At 33.9% G+C, this 27548-nt stretch overlaps 1 protein-coding gene and 1 long non-coding RNA gene across 5 annotated transcripts; both read right to left on the bottom strand.

Moving 5' to 3' along the window:
• Positions 1-545: 545 nt before the first annotated feature.
• Positions 546-3078, bottom strand: LOC110725583. The gene is made up of 2 exons (XR_002512191.1): positions 2812-3078; positions 546-1112 (listed from the first exon to the last, which is right to left on the bottom strand). It is a non-coding gene; the product is annotated as an uncharacterized LOC110725583 (long non-coding RNA).
• Positions 3079-12797: 9719 nt separating this feature from the next.
• Positions 12798-27260, bottom strand: LOC110725582 (N-alpha-acetyltransferase 35, NatC auxiliary subunit-like). Of its 4 annotated transcripts, none has more exons than XM_021905044.1 (16): positions 26691-27255; positions 26322-26389; positions 25610-25768; positions 25352-25519; positions 23208-23358; positions 22703-22797; positions 21842-22114; positions 21604-21747; positions 17148-17282; positions 16860-16958; positions 15242-15295; positions 14753-14957; positions 13946-14064; positions 13681-13749; positions 13367-13465; positions 12798-13254 (listed from the first exon to the last, which is right to left on the bottom strand). In XM_021905044.1, the coding sequence occupies exons 1-16, from the start codon at positions 26812-26814 to the stop codon at positions 13015-13017; spliced, it is 2202 nt and encodes a 733-aa protein (XP_021760736.1). In that variant the 5' UTR covers positions 26815-27255; the 3' UTR covers positions 12798-13014. The 4 variants fall into 4 exon arrangements, with proteins under 4 accessions (XP_021760736.1, XP_021760737.1, XP_021760738.1 ...); XM_021905045.1 differs by having other exon boundaries at positions 13946-14061; positions 26691-27254; XM_021905046.1 differs by having other exon boundaries at positions 22703-22782; positions 26691-27254.
• Positions 27261-27548: the final 288 nt, after the last annotated feature.

Here is a 27548-nt window from a genome sequence, read left to right as displayed (position 1 = left end):
TAATTTCTTCTCTCATAAAATATTCAATTCAACATTTTTTTTTTCATCAATTCTACCTGACAACATTTTTTTTTTTTGTTTTTAATGTTCATAGAAAAATATGGTCAGAGACTCAAAATTAATAGTGTGCAACAAAGTCAAAATTTAACAACTACAATAACGGAGGCAGATTAAAAAAGCAGTAATATTTATTTTGGGTAGATAGAATACCAAAGATGAACATATATGTAAGCAATTTCAATATCAAAAGCTCATTTTCAAGTCATGAAACGAGTACGCCTGTACGTGAGCCTTTGAATTTGACTGGCCAACTATTCAGTGAATATCCAACTTTGATTCATGTTTGATGTTTGATGGAATTAAACCACCAAACTTAGGTAAATAGTTTCACCAAACCATCAACCTGTCTTTTCCCAGAATAAATAAAAAACTAATTCTGTGGAATAGTCTGTCTCATCTTGAACAATCTAAATGATAGCGCGAATTTACCAAAACTCGGGAAACAGAGATCAATGAAGAAAATGCAGGACATAATCCATGAGATGTACAAGTAAAAATGCAAGTGTATGATCTCTTTATCTCTGTAAATGAAACTAGGGAATTCCTTGACTTTAAAATGGCCCTTTAAGAAGAAAATTGGCAAGGCACGGGTCAATATTTCGAGTTCCATGAGGGGTTTATAAAGGTTTTCATAAAATCCCTAAAGAAAAACAATGTTACTGTGAATGGCAAAAAAGCTAGTTCAACAACAAGAAAACAGGAGGTAAGAGGCCCCTTTATGATAGCACAGCAATTGGAGGGAGGCGGCAATGACTCACCGGCCACCCTTCTTCTTTGATCCAGAATCTATTTTGTGAGGCCTTCTTTTTCGCGTGAAAGCAAACTCTCCAAATTTGTGTCCAACTTTAGATTCAGTGATCTTGCAGCGAACGAAAGACTTCCCATTGTAAATTCGAACAACGCTACCAACAAATTCTGGCAGGATAGAAGATCTCCTTGACCAAATTTTTTTGTTTGCAAGTTGCTCTTTGTTCTCTTTCAGTCTCAACAAGAATGCATCAACAAAAGAACCTTTCCACACTGATCGACGAGACATGGTCCTGGGAATGTCACTGATTACAATGAATAAAAATGTAAATAATCTTGTGGATTGTACAATCTCAATTGCAGCCATGAAGAAACAATAATAGGTAAATCAAATCATACACCACATAGATCACAGCTAAAACCTAATTATGATTGCCATGGAGATGCATTCATGCATGAAAGGAAACTGGTCCACAAAACCAAGTCGTTGTCTACCTCCCAAAATCAATATGTTGACATGTAACAGAAGAAGATGAGAAGATCAAGCTTCATAAATACCCAACGTTAAGCCCCATGGCATTTGTCCTAAAAATTTAATAGAGGACAACAAGTCAACAACCACAAGGACCTGAGACATCACCTCTTGACATATATGGGGACGTTCTAACAAGAAATACATAATAATTGGTGTATACTCTCAAACTTCATTGAGAAAATCAGAGGCAAGAGCAAGGAAAGAGTAATTTCAAGAGGAAATTGTTGGAGCACACTTGTCACCAACATCCTCAAACAGAAAGGTCCACTTTGGGGTGGAAGGACAACATACTTACAATGCAGTTTCCCTTGTTAGTTCCCACCAAGTTGAGTAGAGCCGTAGAAAATGAGAAATGTGTCTTATCTTTGTTTTTGCTTGTTTATTTGCTATCTATCATATAATTCACAGTAATTGCTTCTCTAATAAGATCTGATCAAACTCACAAAAGAAAAAGAAGAAAACAAATCTCTTACCAAAGTATATAATTAATGGGAGTAGAAGGTAGGAAAGTGTAATACTAAATCTGTGTTCTAAGTGTTCAATATTTGGGATGATGTTTGAGTATTGATAGGATTTTCAATTGTCATTTGGAAGACTGAAAAAGAAGTAATAATCCTTAAGAAGTTCGGAGAGAAACCCTTTTCAATTTAGCCGTGGAATTTGTAAACTGAATTCAATACCTAATCCCCACTCCAGCTCTCAATATCCAAATGCTCTGCACTTACACAAGCCTTCCCCATATCAATGGAGGTGCTAATCGTGAGGTCTTGAGTAACAATGTATATCTAATATCTAAAGGATCTAGTGCAATTGAAAGCGCCCTCGACCAAATGACACTTCTAAATGTTGACTGCATGGGCAGCCAACAAAGAAATGGGAAGGTAATACTTCTAACTAAGCAGTGTTGGGGCAAATTACAGGAAATGTAACCTGAACTTCATGTTTCATGTAGTCTTGCTATTCAAATAAGGATCGACATGATTCAACAACAAGGCATCCTCGGAAAACAAGTTAGTGTACATCAATTTCTCACCAACCTAGCTCTTCTAAGTTCATCAAAACTAAAACCCTGCAAATCTAGCTAATTTATCACCAAATTATAGCATATTAGGTATAACCATCATACAATTCAATATGTAAATCCTAATTAAGTATCAAGGTTGTCCTCAAAATCACAGAAAATATATCAAAATCATAATACCGAAAAATCAAATTTGACTCAACAATCGAATTAGGCCCGAAAAATCGCAGAAATAATCCTCGCTTTAGGATATCAACGTAAATTGCACAAAAACAAATTCTAGCAACAAAATTGTTCGTATAGTATTTCATAAATTCATTGATTATATCTAATAATTCATCTGAGGAAGAACCCTAAATTGACTATACTGACAAATAAATTAACGATAAACCCTAGAATGTGAAATTGATATTCGATGATTAAAAAGAGAAAATAAAAAATATCTTACCTCAGATGCTACTATAATGAAGTAGAGTAAGCTCGGAAGCCGTTTCAATGGAAAATTCGGATTAGGCTTCAATGGTGGAAAGAGAGAGACTCTGAGAAGAGTGCAGCGTAGAAGTGAAAAGTATCAAAGTGAAAAAGAAATGAAAATCAGGAAGGTTAATCTCGCGCATAATGTCAACCGTCAGATCTATAATTCTATATACCACTCCTTACTAACTAGTTTAGAACTTATGCGATGCGCGGTTTAAATAAAACCTATTTTAAAAATAAATCACTATTGTTTGTTTGTTTTTGTTTTTTTTTTTCAAATAAAATTGATTCATAATTAAAGTCATACGATATCTACAAAAAGATTTAGATATAATGAATGCATAATAATTGAATCAAATAAAAACATTCTGTAAGCAAAGTTACGATCATTGTTGCAAATCGTACATTCTTTATACCCTCTTTCATATCGATGTGAAATAAATCACTATTGTACATGAATATAAATAAGAATTACGTTCATTATGTAATTTTAAAATTTTTTATTTTCATCAAAATTATGATATAGTGATCAACGTTGTTTAATTCATATTTCAATGTAGGAGGTCATATATTAGTGTGCTATTCAAAATTGTTTAAATTTCCAACGATAAACTGATAGGTTTTAGTTATAATGTAGAAGCTTCTAACATTTAAATTTCAAAAATGTAAAATATGATAATTTTTGGGACATCATCATTGCATTTAGGAGGGAAAATTTAAATTGAGAGAGCGACACGTGTGCAATGATAACGTCAACAACTTTTGGTTTATTAATGGTTAATAGATACGATTATAGTATATCACTAGTAGGGATGTCAATGGGGCGTGGAGGGCGAATGTTGGTCTTCCCGTCCCCAACCCACCTAATATTTTCATCCCATCCCCATCCCCGCAGCAGGTACAACTCCAATACCATCCCCGCCCACCCCCCACTTGGATATCCATCCCCACCTAATCCCCACCAAAGACCCGCCTAATCCCCAACCAAGACCCACCCAATTTCCGTCTCTCAAATACACAATCCTACGTAATTAATACGGATTTTAATAATTAAAAAAAAACATTCTTAATATTACATACATGTTTATTTATAACTAGGGCAGCTAACGCGCACGTTGCGCGCGGAATGGCTAGCCATTTCGAGTTAGCTTTTTTCAGCTTGTGTTTAGGAATGGCAATATCCATTTATCACATGTATACGTAATTATCACAAGTGTAGCTAAAACTTGGCAGTGTTTGGGTGGAACAACGATTACTTTAGTTGTGGACGATTACTGATTTACATTATGTGTGTTAAAATAAGTGTTTTTTTTTAATAAAGCCTTACGAATTTAGACCATAGTTTTAAGGTTTATTGGAACAACTAAAGCATCTAACCTAACGCAATCTTAAACCATAACCTTGAAAATGTTACAAACAAAAGGTTCAAAAGCAACAATTACAACCAAACATTGAGCATAATATGTTGTATGTGGTAGTGTTCTTGTATGAAGAAACACTGTGTACTTATTCATGTTGTAGCTAAGTTGTTCTAGTAGAGTCTAGGAAAAGGAAATGGCTTTGATAGCCCACTTTAGAACCCGAAGTCTAGTTAGGGATGTTGTTGATGCAATCTAAACGTACAGTAGCTTGGTTGCCAAGGTGGTAGTTATTACTTCAAATTCTTGTTAGTCGCCCTGTGAAATAATGCATTGAACAGTACTAACCTTTTTTTTTAAAGGTGAAGGAGATATTAAGATGAAGGAGAAATAGGAAAGCCAAGTATATAAATTGTTGGAATTATAAAAGAACTATCAGTTTCCTAAAAAAAATAGTTACAAACTCTAGCAATTCTTGAGCTTGGTTTTAATTAGAATTGAATTGATAATAGGAAATGAATGCACGGAATTTGAAAAAAGTTACAATTATTGTTTATGGGAATAATTATTGCAAATTATTTTTAAGTACGGAGTACTATTTTAATCTTTCTATGACAGATTGATAACGTAAAATGTTGTGCAATAAATTAAAAATATAGCCTCCATTGAGCTAATGAAAAGTTTTTTTACATTCATCATCTTTATTGCTGGTCAATTATTACTTTTGGGTTGTGCTTCATCTTCTTTGGGTTTTCTTCAGGGATGGTGAATAAAGATTGAGGAGATAGAGATTAAAGCGCAAAACTCATTAATGGGTAGGGATTATAAAGGGGTAAGAATGTAAATAAATATTTTGAAGGGCAAAAAGGTCCGTACACTATTCATAAGAACAACTTCCCACTTTTTATAAGGTAGGGATATTAGTATAGTACAAAGTATTATAATTAATATTTTATTTCACGTAATTATTTTATAAAGGAAAATTTGTAATTATTAAGCCAACCTTTTGGCCATCTGCTTTTATTATGTCAACCTTTTGATTATTTTTAAATACGTCAACCTTGTAATAGCATTAATTTTTATTACGTTTGTTTACCGGTGACCGGATAAGCCCTTAATAATTTCTAAAATTTGAAATAAAAAAATTAAATCAGCATTTTTAAACCAAAAAAAAAAAAAAAAAAGAGTTAGCATTTAATAATGCCAACTAATTAACACTACTCCTACTCTTATGCAAAGTTGCAAACTCACGATCTCCCTTATTATCCACACTTCCTTTAATCTTCATTTTTCAACTCCGTTAAACATACTCCATTATTCCTTCCTCTTCCTATCAAACCCCCGACCCACCATCATCGCTGCTCACTCATATCCGCACACGCTCACACTAGCAAACTCCACTATCGTTGCCTAAAAACCACCTCAACCACTCCACGACCAACCCACCACCTCTTTTCCCATCATCCTCTTTAAATCACACTCTAATACTCTCAATTAAATTAGGGGTCTTCAATAGCATTCACTTTGGAGCAATTTTAAGTATGTGGATTGTCTATTCATATTGATATAAGGGGATTAACATCAAATACAAGCACTATTTGTCCATACAAAGAGGTTTTGTGATCAAAGTAATTCTCTACCTTCAAACTAGTTTGACTATATATGATTCTTGTAAATTTCTGATTGGCGATAGCAAATACAAGAATTGAACAATTGAAGAGTTAAATTTCTTGGGAATGAAGAGGAAGAGTGGAGAAGATGAAGTAAGAATTGAAAGAGGAAAAATGGGGAAGAAGAACAAGGAAGAAGGTGGAATAGTAAGTATATAGGATTGAAAATGGGAGCCTTTTTTACCTCCATGTAAGCAATTAACCTATTTTTGCAAGTCAGTTTTTTATTTTAACGTAATAAAAATTAATGCTAGTACAAGGTTGACGTGTTCAGAAATAATCAAAAGGTTGACGTAATAAAAGCAGACGGTCAAAAAAGGTTGACTTAATATATACAAATTTTCCTTTTATAAAATAGTAAAAAAGTATATAATTTTGTTTTTAAAGATATATAAATGTGGGTCTGAGGTGGGGATGGGGCGGGTACGAAGAGGGGCGAGGCGGGGATGAGGTGTATACAACTTAAAATCCACCCCCGCCCCATCATCCATGGCGGGTATGGATTTTATCCCCCATTCCTGCCCCACCACCTGCCAAACCGGGATCCATCCCTGCCCTAGTGGGGTGGGGATGGGACGGGTATCCTACTTGGCCCGCCCCACTGACATCCCTAATCACTATGTTAAACCCCGTGCAATAGATGCATTGATGTTCAATAATTATTAAAAACATATTTTGTTATGGCTTGTTCACATTTACTGAAATGAGCTGAATTGAACTGATTAGAGTTGAACTGAACAGATTGGAGCTGAACTAAATTAAACTAAACTAAATACAGCTGAAATGAATATTTTATGAGAGAAAGAAATTAAGAGCTAAACTGAACTGAAATGATTAGAGTTGAACTGAACTAAGCTGATTAAAGCTGAACTGAACTGAAATTAAGCTGAAATGAACAGGTCTTATGTATGAAATTATATTGAACAATTTAATAAATAGCCACATATAATTTTTCAGGAAAGCCACATATGAATTATATTGAACAGTAAAATATTTAAGAAATTTTGGTTTATATTTTATATAAAGCAAACGTAATAAATCAGATGCAATCCTTTTTAAAAAGTTATAATTCAAAGCAATGATTATTGTGGAAGATATACTTATTTTGTAAGTATTATTGGAGGGAAAAATTTTAACAGAATGTTGCCAAGTGTCCCTATTACTTTTGCCTTGAGTAATACTTCCTCTGTTCTTTTTTACTTGACATGTTTCTTTTATCACGCTTGCCAATGCAAAACTTTAACGATGAATAACTTTAATTCTCCATAATTAAAAAATATAAAAGTTATATATTATGATATTACTTATTGAGATGAATTCAAAATGATCCAACATGAATATTTTTTCCTTACATATTATTCACAAAACACGGTCAAAGAAGGGGTGGTGAATAGTGTAAAAGTCAAAGCGGGTCAAGTAAAAAAGAACAGAGGAAATATGTAACAAGTTACATGATCGATTGGTACCATTTTGAGCAGAGTGAGTATAAAGGTGGGATTATTTATAAATAACCCAAAAGGTGGGATTATTTTTAGCAGAAACCCCAAAGATGGGATTAATCCGGCCAATTATTCCAAAATTAAATTGATTAACCCGATACTAAAATACATTAAATATATATTAAAACAATAAAAACAAGTGTTTTTTGAGTTTAAGAAAATATGAAAATTGTGGGTCAGTTCGAGTGAATCGAATTGATTTCAAAACGTTGTTTTTCATTCAAAAAGATCAAAATTTACGTTGCTTTTCTTCTTGTTTTAGTCAAAAAGATCAAATCATTATTGAATTAGGTTTACCCTAATTGCTAGTATCCCTTCCCGTGGTTTAATCCACATTAATTTAGTTAGCAATTCAATAATATATGCAATTATGCATAAAATGAGTGTAATTTGTATAATATTACTCATATTATGAATGAAAATTATTTTTCAAACTCTATTCACAACTAAAAAAAATTATGCTCTTTATACTCCACATTTATCAAATTTATGAAGTATAGAGAAGATTTTATACAATATTGAAATATATGGACGGGTACTATAAAAGTATCGATCATTTCGATTTTTTGTATGTATAGTATTTTTTTATTTAAAATATACTTTTAATCTTAAAAGATGTGAGTCTGGTAACCGTGTAAAACAAAAGATAGATCAAGAGTACGAAATTCATATTATGTGAGTACGTTTAGCTAATGAGTTTACTCACGACATTGAACTCATATTAATGTATGTAGTGCAAATAAAGCATAAAATTGATAAAGTTTGTTCCAAAGTTAATTGAATGGAAATTGTTTTTCAAACTCAACTCCAGATATTTAGTTCCAAACACGAGCTATGTACCCCTGAGAAATGTCTCGTTTGTCCCTAATTCTGTGATTAGCTCTACTGACCTTAGCTTTCTGGAAAGTGGAGTGAGTACTTTCGAAATTAGGAATGCTCTGAACTCAATGGCTCCTATGAAATGTCCGGATCCGGATGGAATCCAACCAATTTTCTTTCAAAGATATTGGAATGTTGTGGGTAATTCTAATATTGATTTGGTAAGTACTTGCTTTATCAATGGTAAAATCCCACATGATATCAACGATTCATACATATCTTTGATTCCAAAATCTGATAACCCCTCATCCATGAATGATTTCCGTCCCATTGGCTTGTGTAATACTATTTACAAATTAATTACCAAGGTGATAGCTAATAGAATAAAACCCTTGCTTGGAGATCTTATAAACCCGATTCAATCTAGCTTTATTGAAGGATGAGAACATTTTAATGATCAAAGAAATAGCACATCTCTTCAAAAATTGATATTTCAAAGGCTTATGATAGTCTTGAATGGGGTTTTATAAGGGAAACCTTACTTGGGTTCAATTTTCCTGACAATCTTGTTAGTTTAATTCTAAGTTGTATTACTACTCCATCTATTTCCATTTTGTGGAATGGTGAAATAACGGATAGTTTTACTCCCTCCCGTGGCATTAGACAAGGTGACCCCCTTTCCTCCTTTATATTTGTGATGTGCCTCGAAAGACTTTCATTAATGATTGAGCAAAAAGTTGGTCATGGCCAATGGATTCCAATCAATATTGATAGAGATGTTAGTATTTCTCACCTCTTTTATGCAGATGATGTTTTCCTATTTGGAAAAGCTACGATTGAGAACGTGGAAGCAATCAGGGATACTCTTATGGAGTTTGGTACTAAGTCCGGTCTTTTCATAAGTCCCGCTAAGTCCAAAGTTATTTTCCCTCCTAAAATGAGCCTTTCTCTGAAAATAGCTATTCTCAATGTGGCGAACATTCAAGGTGCTCCTACCTTTGGTAAGTATTTGGGTGTCAATATTAGTCCCAATAGCCTTAAAAAAGCTGACTACTCTGATCTGACCTTCTAAATAAAACCAAGGACAGAATTAGGGGTTGGCAAGCCAAGTTACTTAATATGGCAGGAAGATGTACCCTTATCAAATTTGCTATTAACTCTTACCCTTTGTATGTTATGCAAACTACCCTTCTCCCTATTTCCATTTTAAATGACCTAGAGTAAAGTTGTAGACGCTTCCTTTGGAATAAAGTGGATCGATCACATTACCTTCCTAGAACTAGTTGGGAAAAGGTTTGTCTTCCTATGGCCATAGGTGGATTGGGAATCCGTAAATTGAGAAATTGGAATCTTGCTTTCATGGCTAAACTTGCTTGGAGAATTATTCAAGAACCCAACAAACTATGGGTTAGAATTCTCAAGGCTAGATATTTTAAAAATTCCACTTTTCTTAATCGTTTTCCTAATCCTACTGACTCCCCTTTATGGAAGGATATTCTAAAGGGCAAAGATCTCTTGCTTAAGGGTATTGCTTATAGAATAGGAGATGGGGAGGATGTGTGTCTTTGGTACCATCATTGGGTGGGGGATAAGCCGATTTACCTTTCCATTGATACTCCTATTCCCAAGTCCACTGCGCATTGGAGAGTGAACAATATCATTAGTAATGGTAAGTGGAATCTGTCTAGAATTAAACATATCATTCCAGATTATTTGTGCGCCCTAATTGATAATATTCCTCTCCCTCAAACTCAAGTGAGCAACATGAAAGACACGTTATGTTGGAATTTGGAGTCTAATGGACTTTTTTCCATAAAAAGTGCATATAGGATGAGTTGTAACTTCACTTCTCATCCCTCCTTTCCTTCGATTCGTTGGAAGTGCATTTGGCATCTTAAAATTCCATATAAGTATAAAATGCTTATATGGAATTGCGCTCATGGCATTCTCCCTGTTGCTTCTGTACTGGCTAACACTATTACTAACTTGGACCCTTTATGTTCTAGGTGCAATTTAGAGGTGGAGGATCATCTTCATTTGTTTAGGGACTGTGTGAATTCTAGAGTGTTGTGGTCAAGGATCTTTGGAGGAAATAAAATTGATAGCAAATTTAATTATCACACTTTTTTTTAATATTCTTTGGAATGATTGGGTAAACTATAATCTAACCCTTGATGATAGTTGGAAAACAATTTTCTCTGTGGCAATTTGGCATATTTGGAGAGCTCGCAATCAAACTGTTTTTCAATTAGCTATGCCTCATCCGGTATCTATGTTTAATAGATACATGGTGGATTTGGTTGCAAATGTTCATGCTATGCAGGGACAATACAATCCTTCGAAGGTTAGAAATGATGCAGCTAAGTGGAAAAAACCAAGCGGGGAGACAGTGAAAATAAATACAGATGGAGCTTGGATTGGTGAAGACTGTGCTGCTGCTGGAGCCATCATTAGAGACTCTTATGGTATGTGGATGATGGACAAAACGTGGAAGATTAAAGCTAGAAACCCAGCTGAAGCAGAAGTCCTTGCCATTCTGGGGGGGTATGCAGATGGCCATAGATGCTCAGTTCAAGGATGCAATTGTGGAAACAGACGCGCAGACTCTACAGAAGACCATCGATGACATTGGAAAGCGTGGAACTAGTGAACTTGCGCCTATCCTCAACGACATGGAATGTCTCATTAATAAGGGTTGCAACTTTGATTTTAATTACATTCCGAGGGAGGCGAATGGTGTGGCTCATTGCCTGGCCAAGCTAGCTTTGGAGAAGGGAGCCATTGATGGAATGGACAAAATCTATGACTCGCCCCCAGAAAGTGCGAGGGACATATATGTGAAGGAGGCTAATGAGTGTGCTGAAGACGGTACATAAACGTTGGCATTCATGGCTAGGATTTATGATTTGTTCTACCTACCCTTTTGTTGCAGGAATTTTCCTCTACTCCTATAACAGTTGTATTAGTTATAGGTCTTTTGCGGCTTGTAGTATTATTGTTGGATACTCTGTTTCTCCCTCTGCAAGCTTGAGAGATCAGCTTCTTTGGGGTTTCTTTTGTTTGCATTTTCTAAATTAATATAATCCCTCCTTTCCCCCTTTAAAAAAATAAAAGTGTTCAAATTAAATATCATAAAAGAATTACATTAAAATTATTCACAAATTAACAAATTACGTAAAATTACACATATATCATATTACACATCATAAATACATATAAAATTATGTATATTGATATACATTAGATTTTTTTTTTGAAACAAACACATAATTTTAATGTGTATCAATAACGTTGCGTAATGTGTATAAATTATTTTATCATAATTTTACTTGTTTGCTCATTAGATTATTATTTATCGTTAATACAAATAATTAATGTTGCATAAATTAGGATGAAGAACAATATTTTTGGGCAGTTATAGAGAGAAATAGTGGAAAGACAAGAGCAAGAAATGGTTTAAGGGGGGATTTATGATGTGTTGTCGGTGCACCCGGGTGTGCATCATGCGCTTGGTGCATCCGGAAAAAACATTAGCTATATTTAAAAGAACATGTGCGAAAAAAAACATTATAGATATTTATAAAGAACACGAGCATAATATGTTCTTTAATTATGTTGTTGTTTTAGTTGTTGTTCTTGGTTAAGCTTAGTTTAGTCATGTTGTTATTGTATAAGTTTCTTGTTTTGTTGATTTGGTTTTGTTTTTGAATAGTTCTCTTTCTCTATTTGATCATGAGTTAGAGTTCCATAGAGTTGTTTTAGTTTGGAAGTTAACGAAGTGTCGTTATTGTCTTTGGAGCCTGCTTGGTCGGTTTTAAGGGTTGTAAGGCTAATAAATCCTTTGTTGGTTGAGTTGGTGGTCATTCTGGGAGGCTTATCGGGGTGTGGATATGTTCCATGGTAGTTCTATGCTGTTCTTGTTGCGTGGTGATGAGATGATATGGGCATTCATATAGTTGCTATCATCCCTTTGTTAGTCTTGGTGATGACAAAATCAGTCATTGCTGTTAATCAAAATCTTGAAGGAGGATCCCATCTTTGTGTTTGGGGTAAGTAAGTCCTCCATTTTCTTGCATTCTCTGTTAGTAGAACTACAAGAAGAGAATTTGCATTGGAATGCACATTGTAGAGTTGTTAAAGAATACGACTCTGTTGGTTGTGTTCCTAGACTCATAGGATGCAACTAGTACGATTCTCGTGGATATCCAGACTCCCCAGCTATTGATATGTTGCAAGTCTTTTAAGTATTTTGCTTTATTCGTTCTTCCCGTAATGGTTAGTAGCAAGCATATTAGCTCTTTTAGGTTGTAATTCTGCTTTTCTATATATAGTTTTCTTTGTAAAAATAAAAAATAAAAAAAAAAATACTAATGGGTCTATTATATCAATTCAACATGTTTTCTATGAATTTCTTCTTATTAAACTTTTGTACGAGTACTTTTCAAGCCTCTTTCAACCTATGCAATAATTATGACAATCCAAATAATTAACTGGGACTTCCTCTAGTTGAATATTGAACAAATAATACCACTTCTGGAAGGTCATAATATTCAAAATTGAGTAAAAATGACAAAGTTATTATTACAGTATTAGACATTTTGAATCAAAATCTTTCGAAGACAATGACAATACTATGCACATAGGTTTCACTCAATAATATCATAATACGAGATTTACAAGTACCACAATATATTACTTACAGATAGTTCTAGTCAAATGATCAAATAATAAGCACAAATTTTATGTTTTTTTTTTGAAAAAGTAACAGATAGATAATGTTACAGAAAATGGTTAAAAAAAATAAGTTCTAGGCATTACACAAGCAGCCTCATGATCTTTTAACTACTGCTACGGCAAAAATGGGATGATATGTGAACTCCAACGAGATTTTAAGAGTAGCATCAAGAGCTCCAACACGGTTAATCACATTTATAGCAATGTTGTTTCGCTCTGCAACCTGCTCAATGGATCGGAGTTCAGCCATCTTATCGGGGTCATTTGCGAAACTCTTCTTCAATTCCTTTACGATCTTCTGAGCATCCTTGAAGTGATTATACGTAACTAGTGTCTACAAATAAAGTGATGTTAATTGATGTAATCTAGGTGTAGAAGTTTATGCACATCACTCACTGCTGAGACAAGTCATAGCAACAGTATCTGAGAATCTAGGTTATACTCACAGAAAGTCGAGCTTGGGCTGTATAATCCTTATATGAATGGTAGGAAATGTGATCTGGCAGACAAGCTTTCTGTAAATGCTCGAAGTGTTGAACAAATCTCTACAGAGTTGTACACCAGAAGTTAATCAGTATTACTATTTCCTTTTTTTTAGCAAAGAGTTTTTTGAATGGAAAAAACAGAAAACAAAACACTCCAGAATGCATATTGATAAGTTAGACACGATTTAGTTCCTTAGAGTGATTGAACTGTTGATATAAGAATGACTGAAAGATAAAAAGTATAAAATTTCACAAATGAAAACATAAATAATCACCTCATATTCAGTATTAAAAGGGCCCACATGCTGGAAGAGTTTTAGTTCATTTCTCATAGCAGCAAGCATCTGCAAAACCCATTACAGTTAGCATCAACACTGCAAAACAGTAAAATTTATGGCACAAGCTAAATATGCACTTATTACCATCTTACATTTCGAATTTTCAAGCCACACTAGCTAACTTACCATTTCATGGCCTTATAAAACATGCACTTATTAACATCTTACATTTCGAATTTTCAAGCCAAACTAGCTAACTTACCATTGCAAGTCCCTCAGCAAGACAAATATAACATTGAAGCAACATAACAGCTGGTGGGATGCGGTAATCCTTTGTATCCATCACCGAATCTCTTTTCTTCTTCCCTTTTCGTTTAGCTGCTAAATTAGGATACAAATGTCAACTGCAATGGGAATGTGCACAAAAGGCCGATATTGCTTGGTTGAAAGTGATTAGTACTTTAAGTTTTAAATAATAAGACTTCATTTACATTGGATGCAATTATGAATAATATAAAAAAGTTAAAAAAAAAACTAAAAAAAAAAATTGAAAAAAAAAAGAGAAAAAAAGAAGGAAAGAAATCAAATGGGATTCAAATTTCTCAGGATGAAATATTGTGTAAAGCATAAATTTTGAATTTCTACCCATAGCCTCAACATGTGCAATTTTATTAAAGGGAATATCTTGACGACCACCAAACGGCAAAATTCTTAAATAACATGACTAATTAACAGACCAACACTAGGCAATTTGATAGTAAAACATTACAAGTTTTGAAATTCTGGAACAGGTGAATGAAGTAATCTTTTAGGCCCTACATTTAGATCATCTTGGACTCTTGGTGAACCCTTAACTGTTACAGATTGCCAACAAGACAAGAGTACATGTTTTCTCCTTTTAGTCAGGGTCTTCATCTTTATTAAACAAAGGATCGGGTTGTAACATTAATTCTTTTATAAAACCATTTAATATAGTTTTTTTGGGCACGCTTTAGCATAAAGCCTTAAGCAACCAAAGGTAGAACATAACATCATTTGATGCAAATCCGCATTTAAGGAGTAAGCTCACCTGAGTCAGCGGCAGAAAGCTGCTTCAAATGTGTTTTCTCTGCAAGCTTAACCAGTATGACATAAAGGTACCAGTATACCATGCAATACTCATTTGAGGAGTAAAGCTCCAATTCAAAGCCCAAAGAAAGAAAACGCAAAGCAATCCAATATGTTTGCTCTTCAACCCATATAAGTATGTGCCTAGCCAGTTTCATGCATACATTCTGCAAACCAACTAAAAAGATATCAATCTCTACAAGGACAAATCAACCAGAAACACCAACTCATTTGTTTATTTTTTTATTCCACAGCTTTAAACTTTGGAAATGAGACAAACTCCTTTAGGTTTCCTATGCCGCTACAAGTACAAAATTTACCAAGATGTACCACAAAAAAAGGTGGGTTCTATTGGTTCACAAAATCCAAATTTATAAAAAAAGTGAGTTTTCTTTTCTTTTCTTAATTTCCGACTTGTATCAAAGTACTGGAATCAAATCAATAGATATACCTCATCAGATATGCCAGAAAATTCTCCAAACTCCTCCCTGAAAGCAATTTCCAACTGAAAAATAAAAACTTCAGGTTTTCAGATGAAGTTCAAGATTATTTGGACAGCTCAAAGGAAAGCATGCTTCACACAATATTCCAAACATGCTGAGAAACACTCAGAAGACTCAGAAGTCAGAACTATAGACAAAAAGACTTAAGAACACAGGGGCAAGCAACTGACATTTCTTGGCAAAATGTAACTGCTACCAAATTTCGATTAGGGTAAAAGAATAAACAGAGAAATACAGATTATTAGAATAACAGCATCACCAATGTCATTTAACAGGAACGTTGTTAAATATGAGCTTAATCTGGGAAAGCTTGAACACATGCTTGCTCTTTAAGTTTTTTTTTTTTTTTTTTTTTTTTTTGCTTTTAGGGGATAGGATGGTCTACATGTTTTCACAGATGCACCTTGAGATAACATGAAGAAATTATACTTCCTCCGTTCTTTTATTATTGCACCATAAGGGTTTGGCACAAATTTTTTGGTAGTGGAAAAAAGGATGAGAGAGAAAGGTAGAAATACCAAGTTGCCCATGTGATTGTATGTACAAAATAAAAGTAAGGGTTGAAAAGCAAGGGTATATTAGGTATTTATAGTATGAACACATAAATTTCTTTTCCTAAAATGGATATGGTGCAATAAATGTGAAACTTCCTTAAAAGGTAAGTGGTGCAATATTTAAAAAACGGAGGAAGTACATAAAATAACAAAACTTTACATCCAACATTCATGCCCAAGAAATAGATATGGCTGATGATTAACTGGCATACTAGCCCAAAGGTTTTGGATTTTACACATGGTACATCAGCCAAACTTATTCCTGGGAATGATTGACATTTCTAGTCAGAATCAGGAAGACTGGAGAAGGAAACTCTCAATTATTGGTTTCCTGGGTGTGATAAACCATAGAAATTTACACATGGTACATCAGCCAAACTTATTCCTGGGAATGACGGACAATTCTAGTCAGAATCATGTAGACCGGACAAGGAAACTCTCAATTCTTGGTTTTCTGGGTGTGATAAACCATTGAAATTTACACATGGTACATCAGCCAAACTTATTCCTGGGAATGACTGACATTTCTAGTCAGAATCAGGTAGACTGAACGAGGAAACTCTCAATTCTTGGTTTTCTGGGTGTGATAAACCATTGAAAAATAAAGTTCTAAGGAGAGGGAAGAGAAATACACTTTCTGGTTCCTTTGATTCCATGGAAGTTCAAGTTCCCAACGTAAATCCACATGGAATATGGAAAGTATCACCTCTCTGGTTCAACTGCTTCAGAAAATATTAATTTGCCATCTTCTTTTTTTTTTTTTTTTTTTTTGAAGGGGGGAAGGGGGGGGGGGATAAGGGAGGGAACAAGTACTTCAGTAGAAAGGTTTGCTATTCTATTAGGATAAGCGTGAAAAAAGGTCAATGTCGATGCTGCTGTTAACAAGTGACTATGATTCTTCTGATTTACATTCACAACTCAGGGATCCAAGTCATCCAACTGACAAAGTTTTGATCTTGGTGTTTGCATAAGAGACTAATAGAACAATTACAAAAGTAAAAACATTACAGACCTGTACATATATTACACGCCAATCTTGTAAAACTTTCCCAAGTTTACGCCTTTGCCATGCAACATTTGTGCAAAGGATTTTGAGCAAATTGATTAAACACTGCATAAATTAAACATAGAGCTTTGGTTACACAAAGTAAGTAATCAAGGAAATGATATGATTAGAAGCTTCTATGTAAAAAAAATAAAAAGGTAAAATTTCCACATGGCAGAAGAATGTTTAAATTTTTTTTAAGAAAAAACCTTTTCAAATCAAGAACCTAATGAGATCAGTGTGGTGAATACAGACCTGTCCTAATTGTACAACAGCTTCATTCTTTTGGATATTAAGGTCCTTCATAGATTCAGGTAAAGCTGAAGCTTTACACATGACAAAAAAGACAGGATCCCGCCCATATAATTTCCCACCTTGAATCAAGAGAACCTGCAAACAAGTCATATAAGATAAAAGAAAAAGAAAAAGATGTTCACAGGTTCATCTGGTCTCACACCCTTCACCCCAATAGAATACATAGATTCTCATAAATTCCCAGAATTCTCAGTAAAGCAGAAATAACCAAGTATAATTTTTTATCAGACAGATTCTTTTAAGCGCTCACACTTCCAAACACTCAGAATGTTTGTAGATACTAGATAAAACTTATCTTTTTTTTTTATTATTTTTTTTAATTCTTTTTTCTTTTTTCTTCTTTTTTTTTTTTTTTTTTTTTTTTTTTTTTTTTTTTTTTTTTTTTGTTGTGCGCATGCATGAGTTTAGATTTGGCTGTACGCATATAAATCTTCTTAGTAATGAGAAGATGGTTGTGGCATGGGCATATATATTTCACTTAACAACTTCAGGTAGTGTTTGTACTGAAACCTAGCACAATAGAACCAAGTTACAGCATTTTACATATCTTTGATTCTCAGCAGAAAACATGATAGAGATATACGACAGAACAATTGTCCAAAGAAAGCTTCAAGAAACCCCGAGAAGGTTATTCTTGCTGCCAATGCAGAATTTGGTGGTAATTCTGTTTTGTTATGACTTAGCAGAGTAAAAGCAAAGTCATATGAGCGGAGAAGGTGGCTGTAGTGCTGCCGTAATTGAGTGATATTAGTTCACTACGTTGTTCATTCAAATTTATGGAAAACTTTATACAAAAAAGGGTTAGCCCATTCCTAGACAAAAACAGATTATTTATGTGCAGTCCACACTGATCATCTGGATGTGATATGTTGCTGAATGCAGGCAGTGGAGATGGAGTCTTTCTGGAAATGTCAGGGAAAAAAAAGGAAACATCGAAGATTATGGCAAGCTATGGATTATTCACTAAGTAACTTGTTTGGTTTAGTTTTTCGAAAACACTCTCCTAATCTAGAAACAACCAGTGAGCCACTTGGTCCAAAGTTTACAAGAAAGAAGCTTACAATCAAATGAAACAATGGCCTTCCTTATGAGAATAATAGAGATCAAGAAGTTTTATGTAGGAATGTATACTTTCCACTATTTGAAGAGCAGGTAATTTCAGCAGTTAGTGGTTAATTGTAAACTTTTTAGTATTCCAAGTAATAATTCTAAAAATCTTCTATAACAATACTAAAACACAAGAGCCTCACACGACACACACTCTTATAACTTTTCCTGCCCATTTTCCCACTCATAAATAAAACGGTTCCAGTTATATCTATGAGATCTTTTAAGGAGTAATTCCTATTATGCCTTTGACATTATTTATTAATAAATTGATATATATCTTCAATAATATCTTTGAAATCTTATTATATCAGTAACAGTAAGTTATGATAATTTGACAAAATATTTGACCAAGTCAAAATTTATTTACATCTATCAAACTATCTACGTAATATAACTATACTAAAACACAAGATGGTTTTTCCACACATTTTCTCATTCCTTAACAAAGAATTCCCAGCAATTTCTTGGACGTCTTTAATTCATATAATGTCTTTGACATTTTTAATTTAATAGTTACGAGTTGTATATATCTTGAACAATATATATGACCTCTTTTTTTTTTTTTGGGTATGTTACGCTTATGTCTAGGGAAAACATTTATTCATGCCAAAATAAATTTACTTGTACAATAATATAGCTTGATCAATAATAATCTTATTAAGAACAACAATATGCTATTTAATATGCTTTATTTCCTATGTAGAAAATAGTAAAGAAAAAAAAATAGTAAATGCTATTTAATCATTGAAAAAAGCATACTTTTAATGTGAAATATTGTTTCTAAATTTTTTTTTTATACAAGCTATTGGTAATTTAGGGTAGAATAATTAGATAAAAAAATATTTAAGATTATATGGTATACCAATACGTAAATACAAGTCAAATAAAGTTGTATAGGAATATAAACAAGATTCATAACAGCCTAATATTGTTATTGTGTTAAATTTTCAACAAAAATAATACTACAAGTTTGGAAGAATAATTACTAAATAATCAACAACATTAATGGAAGAAGATTTAATGCCATAGCAAGAACTGTTACTTTGTCACATATTTAATCATATTAGTCCTTAATTACTTGATATTCTAACTAATTTTTGTCCCTAAATCGTTTTTCATTTAATTAGTGCTTCTCTTCATATGTGATTCTACCCTTCTTTATCCTTATACGGAGTAAATATTGTGAATAAAATATATACACATATATAGTTTTCCTAACTACCAATATAGAGAAATTAAACTGGCTAAAAAAAAATTTCCCCCTTATTTATGATTTTGTCCTTCTTTGTTCTCCCTATTTCAGATCAATCAAACTATTTTCTCTAACTTACATTTCTAAAATTTTCATGTACAATTCATTTCTTAATCTCCCAAACGTATACTATAAAAGGCAGATAAAGAAGATAATCATTAACATGATCAAATTGTATGTGTACTACTTTTGTATCCAAAGTGTACCTGTGTGATGGAGCGGGTTTGGGCACAGTTATAAGGTTGTACTTGTTAATTATGGGGAACATATTAGACAAGCAACTTACTAAGTTGTACACTTATATATCATTTTTGGAGTACATGTGAGATGTTGCCACTTAGCATAACATTATTTTGGATTTGTCATTGGAACAAGGTATGTTGCATACACTTTTAAGGTTTTGCATGTTATTGTAACAATTTTTAACATAAAAGAAACCACTAATACTCATCAAAATAAATCTTTTGTATTGAGATTTTAAACAGTAGGTAATAAAACTCCCAATAGGAAACAAGCTTTTATCCCCTGTGTTTTTTAGGTCCTTTTTTTTCTACTCACTTCTATCATATTTTTTTTTGGCAAACTCCCCTTAATGTCCTAACCCTTGTAACCACAGTATATAAGCCAAAATTTCCATTCCTGGACAGATTCAGAGTGATGCTAAAATAGGGACAGTTCATAGGGTGATCACATCTATCTATACAAAAGAGCTGATAAATTAGATCAAAAAGCTGAAATAGGGATACTAAAAGCCTCAGTGGGAAAAATACAAATTAATGTTCACAAAAAAGTTCCACCCGATAAGTTAGAAGCACTGTCTTGATCACCAAATTCTGACAGTGGCTTCACAACAATTCAAATATCTAACCATTATTCATGCCTCCATCCTTCCTAGCTTGAAGTTTGGGTAGCCAAGTCAGCCCTGATCTACCTTATGAAAGGACAGGTAGAGGTGTCCTAGCAGGGGGCTATTCCGAACTAAAACTAAGTATATTTTGCTTTGCTAATAACAAAGATAACACACATTTCCCTATCACATAAATCAGCATTTTGCAGACAAAGAAGGCAGGAAATATAGTAGAAGTTGATGATAGCCATCTACGGGTAATTGCCGGATAGTACATTTGTGGGTTTGACAATGCCTACAGAGAAAATCAGGGTTGGTGACTATAATCAACAGAACTGGAATTCAATATAAACAAGCTGCTTGCCCAATTGATATTATTATGATACAGGGACAAATATATAGAAGTTTTAGTTGCAAAGTAACCAATCAACTATTAGGTCAGATTAACTAAGATTCTACAGATTCATTGCTGCCAACAACAAAAGCATTCATAGCATGAAGGGTGCCCACATACTTATGACACAACTGTCCTCTCAACTGGCCAGGAATGCATTATATGAATCCACACAGATAGTATTTGAGAGTAAAAGTAGAGAATATACCAGTGAGAACATGTTAAATTATCCATCTAACATACTGCTGCCTCAAGATTACATGTTCAAATTCATAGAAAAGCAATGATATCAACAAGAATTTTATGGCCAACATGATTCAGGTCAGTGGATCAGACAGATTGAAACCCAATGATAAAAAAGATGGTTAGATGAGATAGCAAACACATTTACAAATTTACAATTCCTTTTTAAAAATGTTTATGATTCAGGAGTTTTCATTTTAGAGTTAGGATTTGCAAAATCCATCATGATATTATTTCAGGTTCATATACAGTCCACTGATGCTTCATTTGACTTGGCATATTGACAAAATCTTCTCAAATGACTAAGCAGTAGAACTATCTATTGTGTTGAGAAATACTCCCTAAGAGAATCCAATAATTCAAGGTAGCTAACAGGTTTCACAGACTTGACAAAAGATTGATATTGATATAGTTGAACTAAAAAGGTATCAAAGAGATGTAGAGCTAGCAGTTGGAAACATCATTGTTAGAAAAAAGACAATAAACTAACAAGTTTGAAAAAAATCGAAGAAAAATATTACAGTGCAAAGAGGGTGAACATTGAACTCACATGGAGGTGAGCTCTGGCAACAAGATCTGGTTGCAGTTTTTGGAATTCAACAATAAACTGCAATACATTTTCTAGCAATGGATCCAATGAGAACGAACATATAACATCCAAATCATGGAGAAGCTTTTTAAAATATTCAAAAGCCTGGGCAGAGAGAAAAAATTTGGTAGGCTATAAACATCAGAAGAGAAGAAGAATAATACGGAGTACGGAGTAGGACATTTTCAGTATTCCTCACCATATCCCAGCTTAAAGTTTTGATTGCACGAGGAGGAGCAAGAGCTGATGATCTAATGTTTAAATTAGCATCGAAGCCAACAGGATGACGGCCAGAAGCAGTGGTTTCCATTGGAACTGTATCTTTTCTTGTCAAGCATCCTATAGACCTCAGAAACTCAGCTGATTTTTGCATTTGTTGCAGCTCTAATAAGCAAGATGAAATATGCTTTCTTGCCAACTCAAAGCCTCTGCCTTGGGGTTTCTTCATGCACATAAGAAGGTGGTAGTAGTGCTGCAACACAAAATGAAAAATGAAGTCTCATTACGCTATAGGTCTGATTAACTAATGCAGCCATCATACTGAACAAAATTTAGCCGCCAAATCTTACTAAAGGCCAAAGAACTCTTAACCAAAAAAAGCTTTATTTCCTTGAAAAATGCAATATAGTGACTATGCTAATGAATTCTTATTGGGTATGACACACTCAAAGCAAAATTTATACATGCATTAGTACATTTCAACAGATTACTAGAGCATGGATTCCAAAAAATATTGCAGAACTTGATATTTCTTCCCTAAATAACTAGACATGAAATAGAGTGGTCATCAATAGGAATGATTGTCCTCTCAATATATACATAGAGGGAAAATAGCACAAAACATCCAAAGTCATGGAGTTCTACTGTATACAAGCTAAGTGGCAGCGCAAAAAACAAATCCAAAATAGCACAACACTTAAGTCTCCCTTGTCGCAAATCTCACAATAACAGAAGCACGATATAACTACTCACACAATGCATCCTGATGATCTGATGTAAGATTGACAATTAGGGCCTTTAGGGGAACCAATAAACGTAGCAAGAGCATATAGGTTAAGACCTTACGAAATCGTAAACGGCACAACAGAGCTCGGCAAAAACCCTCCTCTAGATCTGGATTGGTTTGCAATGGTTCTTGATCTGCAGTCCAAGTACCTGAGCATGTCAGAAATAAACCAAACTACTCATAACGACATTTAACAATTGACATAGACTGCAGTAAGAGCAGCAAGCAACATGCATAGCTTTTGCCTGAAGACGCATGCAAAGAATAAGCAAGTGAACCACTCATCCATTCCATAATCCATACTACCAAATTTAACTTATCACTTCAGATCAAATAAAAAAATGTAACTGACAATGAAAACCTTTCACAACTATTAACAAAGTCACATTCACAAACAAATTGAATAAACATATACCAAGTCTTTTTAGAATCCAAACAAATTTTGGAAAAAATAATCAACAAAATAGTTGCACAGCTAACTCTGAAAAAGACTTGCAGCTTGGAACTAATGCAATTCAGCCACAATATGTCTAAACTAAAACCAAAATCCAACAGTTACCTTCTACCACCATCTTTTTGGCAGCTGGAGATTTACAAGCACGCATTTGTCGACAGAGTGTCTCTTCTACAGCATTTAGAGTAGATAAGAATGTGTCACCTTTCTCTCCACCCAAAGGGAGACCATAAGCTATTGTGAACAGATCTTCTTCCTATCAGAATATAATGCAATCCAAATGGTAAATTATTTTATGGAGCATAGGTCTGTCTCCTCTGACATGATGAAAAGAAGAAAAGGCATAATTTAAAACACATTCATCCACGAATATATGATTGTTTAGATCACATAATCCTTCATAGTCACCATTTATAAAGGTTATAATTTAGGTTAATAACAGCGATTTCTAGATTTTCTGTATCCACATTTATTTTAATATCCAAAAAAAAAAAAGGATGCATGATATTAAGTTGGCTATCCTGAAGCATTTTCCTAATTTCTCTATCAACTATGTGTAGAAGCAAGCAAGCAACTCCTCCCTTCTGTCTTGGGAAGATTTGGTATCTCTATGTCATTTCAAGTGGTAAATCCCAATCCAGGATACTAACCTTGCTCCCCAAGTGTGATGAATCAATGTATATATTAAAGACTCTAGCATTACTATGACATTTTTTGGAGAAAGCCACTACTATTAGTTTTCAGCATGACATTGTACCAAACAATTAGCATCAGTCTCTCAGCTTGTTAGGTAATTTAGCCACAACACACTTCATAAGTTTGAAATCTAATTATAAGAAACTGCATTCCAAATCATAGACCTTCGGAGTCATCTCAAGGTTCATACATATACTTTATATAATGCAACAATAAGGATCTAATATTCTCTAATGTGATTAATTTGATCTGCAACTTAATTTGAAATTTCTCTCCTGACTCATATCACAAACATTATGGTTGGTTATGTCCGTCTTACGCAAGCATTCAATAATTTGACTACTTCCTTGGTTATTTTTACTCCATTTTATGCATTTTCAAATCCTTCAGGTTTTCATCGAGAATTTTGCCAAATAAGAAGATTTTGCCAAATAAGAAGACAGAGCACTATAAACAAGTAAATACTATCTTTATCCTTCACCACGGTAGGGGTGAAACTGTGAAAGTTCAGTATTAGGTTTAGAATATGTCCCAAACCGAACCGAAATAATTCGGTTTTAGTTTTTTCAATCCAACTCCACACCGAATTGAATTTCGGTCCAATCCAAACCGAACCGAGTTTCAAATACATAAACCGAATCCAATCCATACACCAAAATTATTATTTGTTTTTTTAGATCTGCGATATTTCAAAACAATTTATAATTGTAATGACAAAATAATAAGATCTATTTCAGTCTTTAGATCAACCTTCAAATTACCCAAAATAATAGAATTAAAAAAATTTACATCAATTAAAATTATATGAATATACAGTGAAAGAAAATAAATAAAACCATGAAATTACAGAAACTATTTGTGACATTCCTTGTTGCCATTCACCTCTAGCTTGCATTTACATCATTTATGGTGCGAAAACCAAATTCATAGATCAAATTACATTGTAGAAAAGCAGAGGAGATCAAGAGATTGAAGGTCAAAGGATTGAATATTTAACCATAAGAGAGGATGAGATAACACAAGAAAGAACACAAATGAGAAACAGGAGTAAGGACGAGATGAGAAAGCAAAAGGGGGGGCATATGAAGTTGAAAGAAGGCAGAAGGAGAAAGAAGGCGGATGAAAGAGAAAGGGCATTTAGAAATTCAGGGCTTCTAGTATATAAGGGAGAACTTAGCTATGGGCTTAAGGTTTGGGCCTAGTTTACATTATGTAGATTTCGGTTTGAATCAGTTTTTTCGGTTTCGAGCTTCTCAAAACCGAATCCAAACCGAAAACCGAAATTCATAATTTTTTCAATCCGATCCAAACTGAATTATAAAAAAATCCAAACCGAATTACTTATTCGGTTTTGTTTTCGGTTTGGTTTGGTTTTAATCCGAATTACTTTCACCACTACACTACAGAGCACAGTAGGTCGTAATCATGTAAACTTATAACGAGTCCAGCAAGTATTACTTAATTGTGCTAATCAAGCAGAGAAAAGAAGACATAAAAAGCAACAAAAGTTGTCATCCAAATAGATAGAGCAAAAGAGATGTTTAGTACTTTACTTCATGTGTGCGAGCCTCTGAAACAACAGATATAACAACGTTGCATGTTGCACGAACTAATCTACAAAAAGAATGTAACAGGGGATGTGCTGAGGTGCGATCAAGCCGCATAAGGTAGGTGCAAGAGAAGACAGTTTGTGCCAATGAGTGCCCCTTATGCCACGTAGCCTGCCATTATACAAGGACATGTATCAAACAGATGGAAATATAGCATGCACTAGTCCATAATCTAAAAGCCCAAGCCACATTGAAATGTACCTCACAAGCAAGGAGGTGATCCATAATATCTAGAATGCATATAACATCCATAGTTTTATCAAAACTTAGCGGAACTGGAGCCGCACCATTCTCTATAGCCTCGTCAACAGAATGATATCTGCCATTATCCATGCCCGAATCCATCTTTGGGTCCATTATCTAACAAAAGAAATGCAGAAAGGTATTCTTTTCAGTTAAAGGATTCCTTTTTTTAAAAAAAAAAGAAGAAGAAGAAACCGCACATCAGCTATAGACCTCCTTAAGGATAAAATTCACAATATCGATTGCTATAAAATCTACACAAACCTACAATTCCCTAGTTCAATCAATGACAATCGATGTCACATGTTAAAGAAGCTCAACAAGAAAACTTCAAAAAGTTACATGCATGCTTCCCTTGAAATATTGAAAAATGGAAGCATTGTACTAGTAATGCAGTCTACAAGAAGCTCCCCAAGGGTAAGCATTATGCAGGTAATAAGTACTAATAAAGCCTAGATGCATCACTATAGGGCTATAGGTAATCAACAATATTGACAAACATTGTCTTCGTATTATTGTGAAATGAATAATAATGACATACAATGTCTTTGTATTTGTGAAACAATTGATTATCGTATTATTGTACAATATTTCAGGATCAATATCATAAACAAGACAATAGTTCCGGACATAAAAGAACAAACTTGAGACAAGTATGTATGAGTAGTACCTCTAAAGCCGACATGGCGGCAAATAGACTAAAATTATCACCATGTATCAGCTCGCCGTCACAAAGCTCTGCCATACACATACAAAATTAAGCATTAACATTAAAGGAAACATTAATGTTACCATAAAACTAAAAAATCTAACATAAACCAAATAATAAACGGATTTCACATTATAATCACTTCTATAATTCAACATTTTCAGCTTAACTACAATATAATCAATAAATTCGAAATAATCAAAGATCTTCAATAATAATAATAATAAAATTAATTCGAAAATGTTTATCATCAAATTACGGTCTGCAAATCAATAAATAAAGCAGAATGCAACAATCAAAGATCTTAATTGAATAAAGAGAAGAAAAAACCATTGCAAGCTGAAGACAGAAGATTGGAAACGTTCGTCCAAACAGTTCCGTCGCCGGAAGGTATCGCCGCCGCAGCAGACGCTGTCGTAGTAGTCGGAACATTGAAACCTCGATCGTCCGCCATTGAAGACGAAAGAAGAAGGAATTAGGTTTGGAGGAGAGTGAAAAATTGAAGAACAAAAATGGCGGTCTCAGTTATTGGTAGTACAAGTAATTTTATTTCAGTTGGAAGGGTTTTGGTTTTGGGGGAATTTTTCTTTTTTGCGTTTTTTTATTTTTTTTATTTTTATTTTGCAAGAGTGAACCGCCGTACCCCGGCGCGTCAAACAGAAAATAATCCTTAGACCGTCTTTATTGGTGAGACTCGAGTTCGAGTATTGAAATACAAAATAAGGGCTTGTTCTCAATTCTCATTGACTAAAATGAATTAAATTGAACTAAGCTGAAATGAATATTTTATGATAGAAGGAAATTAGGAGCTGAACTGAAAATAATTTGAAGAGAACACTGCCTAAGTTATTTTTCTCTTCATTTGATGATACTCCTGGGTGTACCGTACAAATACACCAAATTAATTTAAGGTTAATTTTTTCTCTTCATTTAATGATTAAATGAAAAACAATCATCAAAATGAGAACAAAAAACTTATGGGTGTACGATGCACCCGGGTGTATATAACATATTCCAGACTTTTTGTCAAACTAGGGCAGCCAACGCGCGCAAATGGCTAGCCTTTGCAACTTCATTTTACTTGTCTTTTGTTTGCACTTCACATGGAGGAATAAAAGGCCGGTAAAGGAATATACTTCTATTGCTTAGGCATTGTTTGTTTATAGTCGTCCTAAGTTGAATGTTACG

Source organism: Chenopodium quinoa, unplaced genomic scaffold (assembly GCF_001683475.1).
Source record: "Chenopodium quinoa cultivar QQ74 unplaced genomic scaffold, ASM168347v1, whole genome shotgun sequence".
NCBI lineage: Eukaryota > Viridiplantae > Streptophyta > Magnoliopsida > Caryophyllales > Amaranthaceae > Chenopodium > Chenopodium quinoa.
The sequence above is the reverse complement of the archived record's forward strand: the minus strand, read 5'-3'. Positions and strand labels throughout refer to the sequence as shown.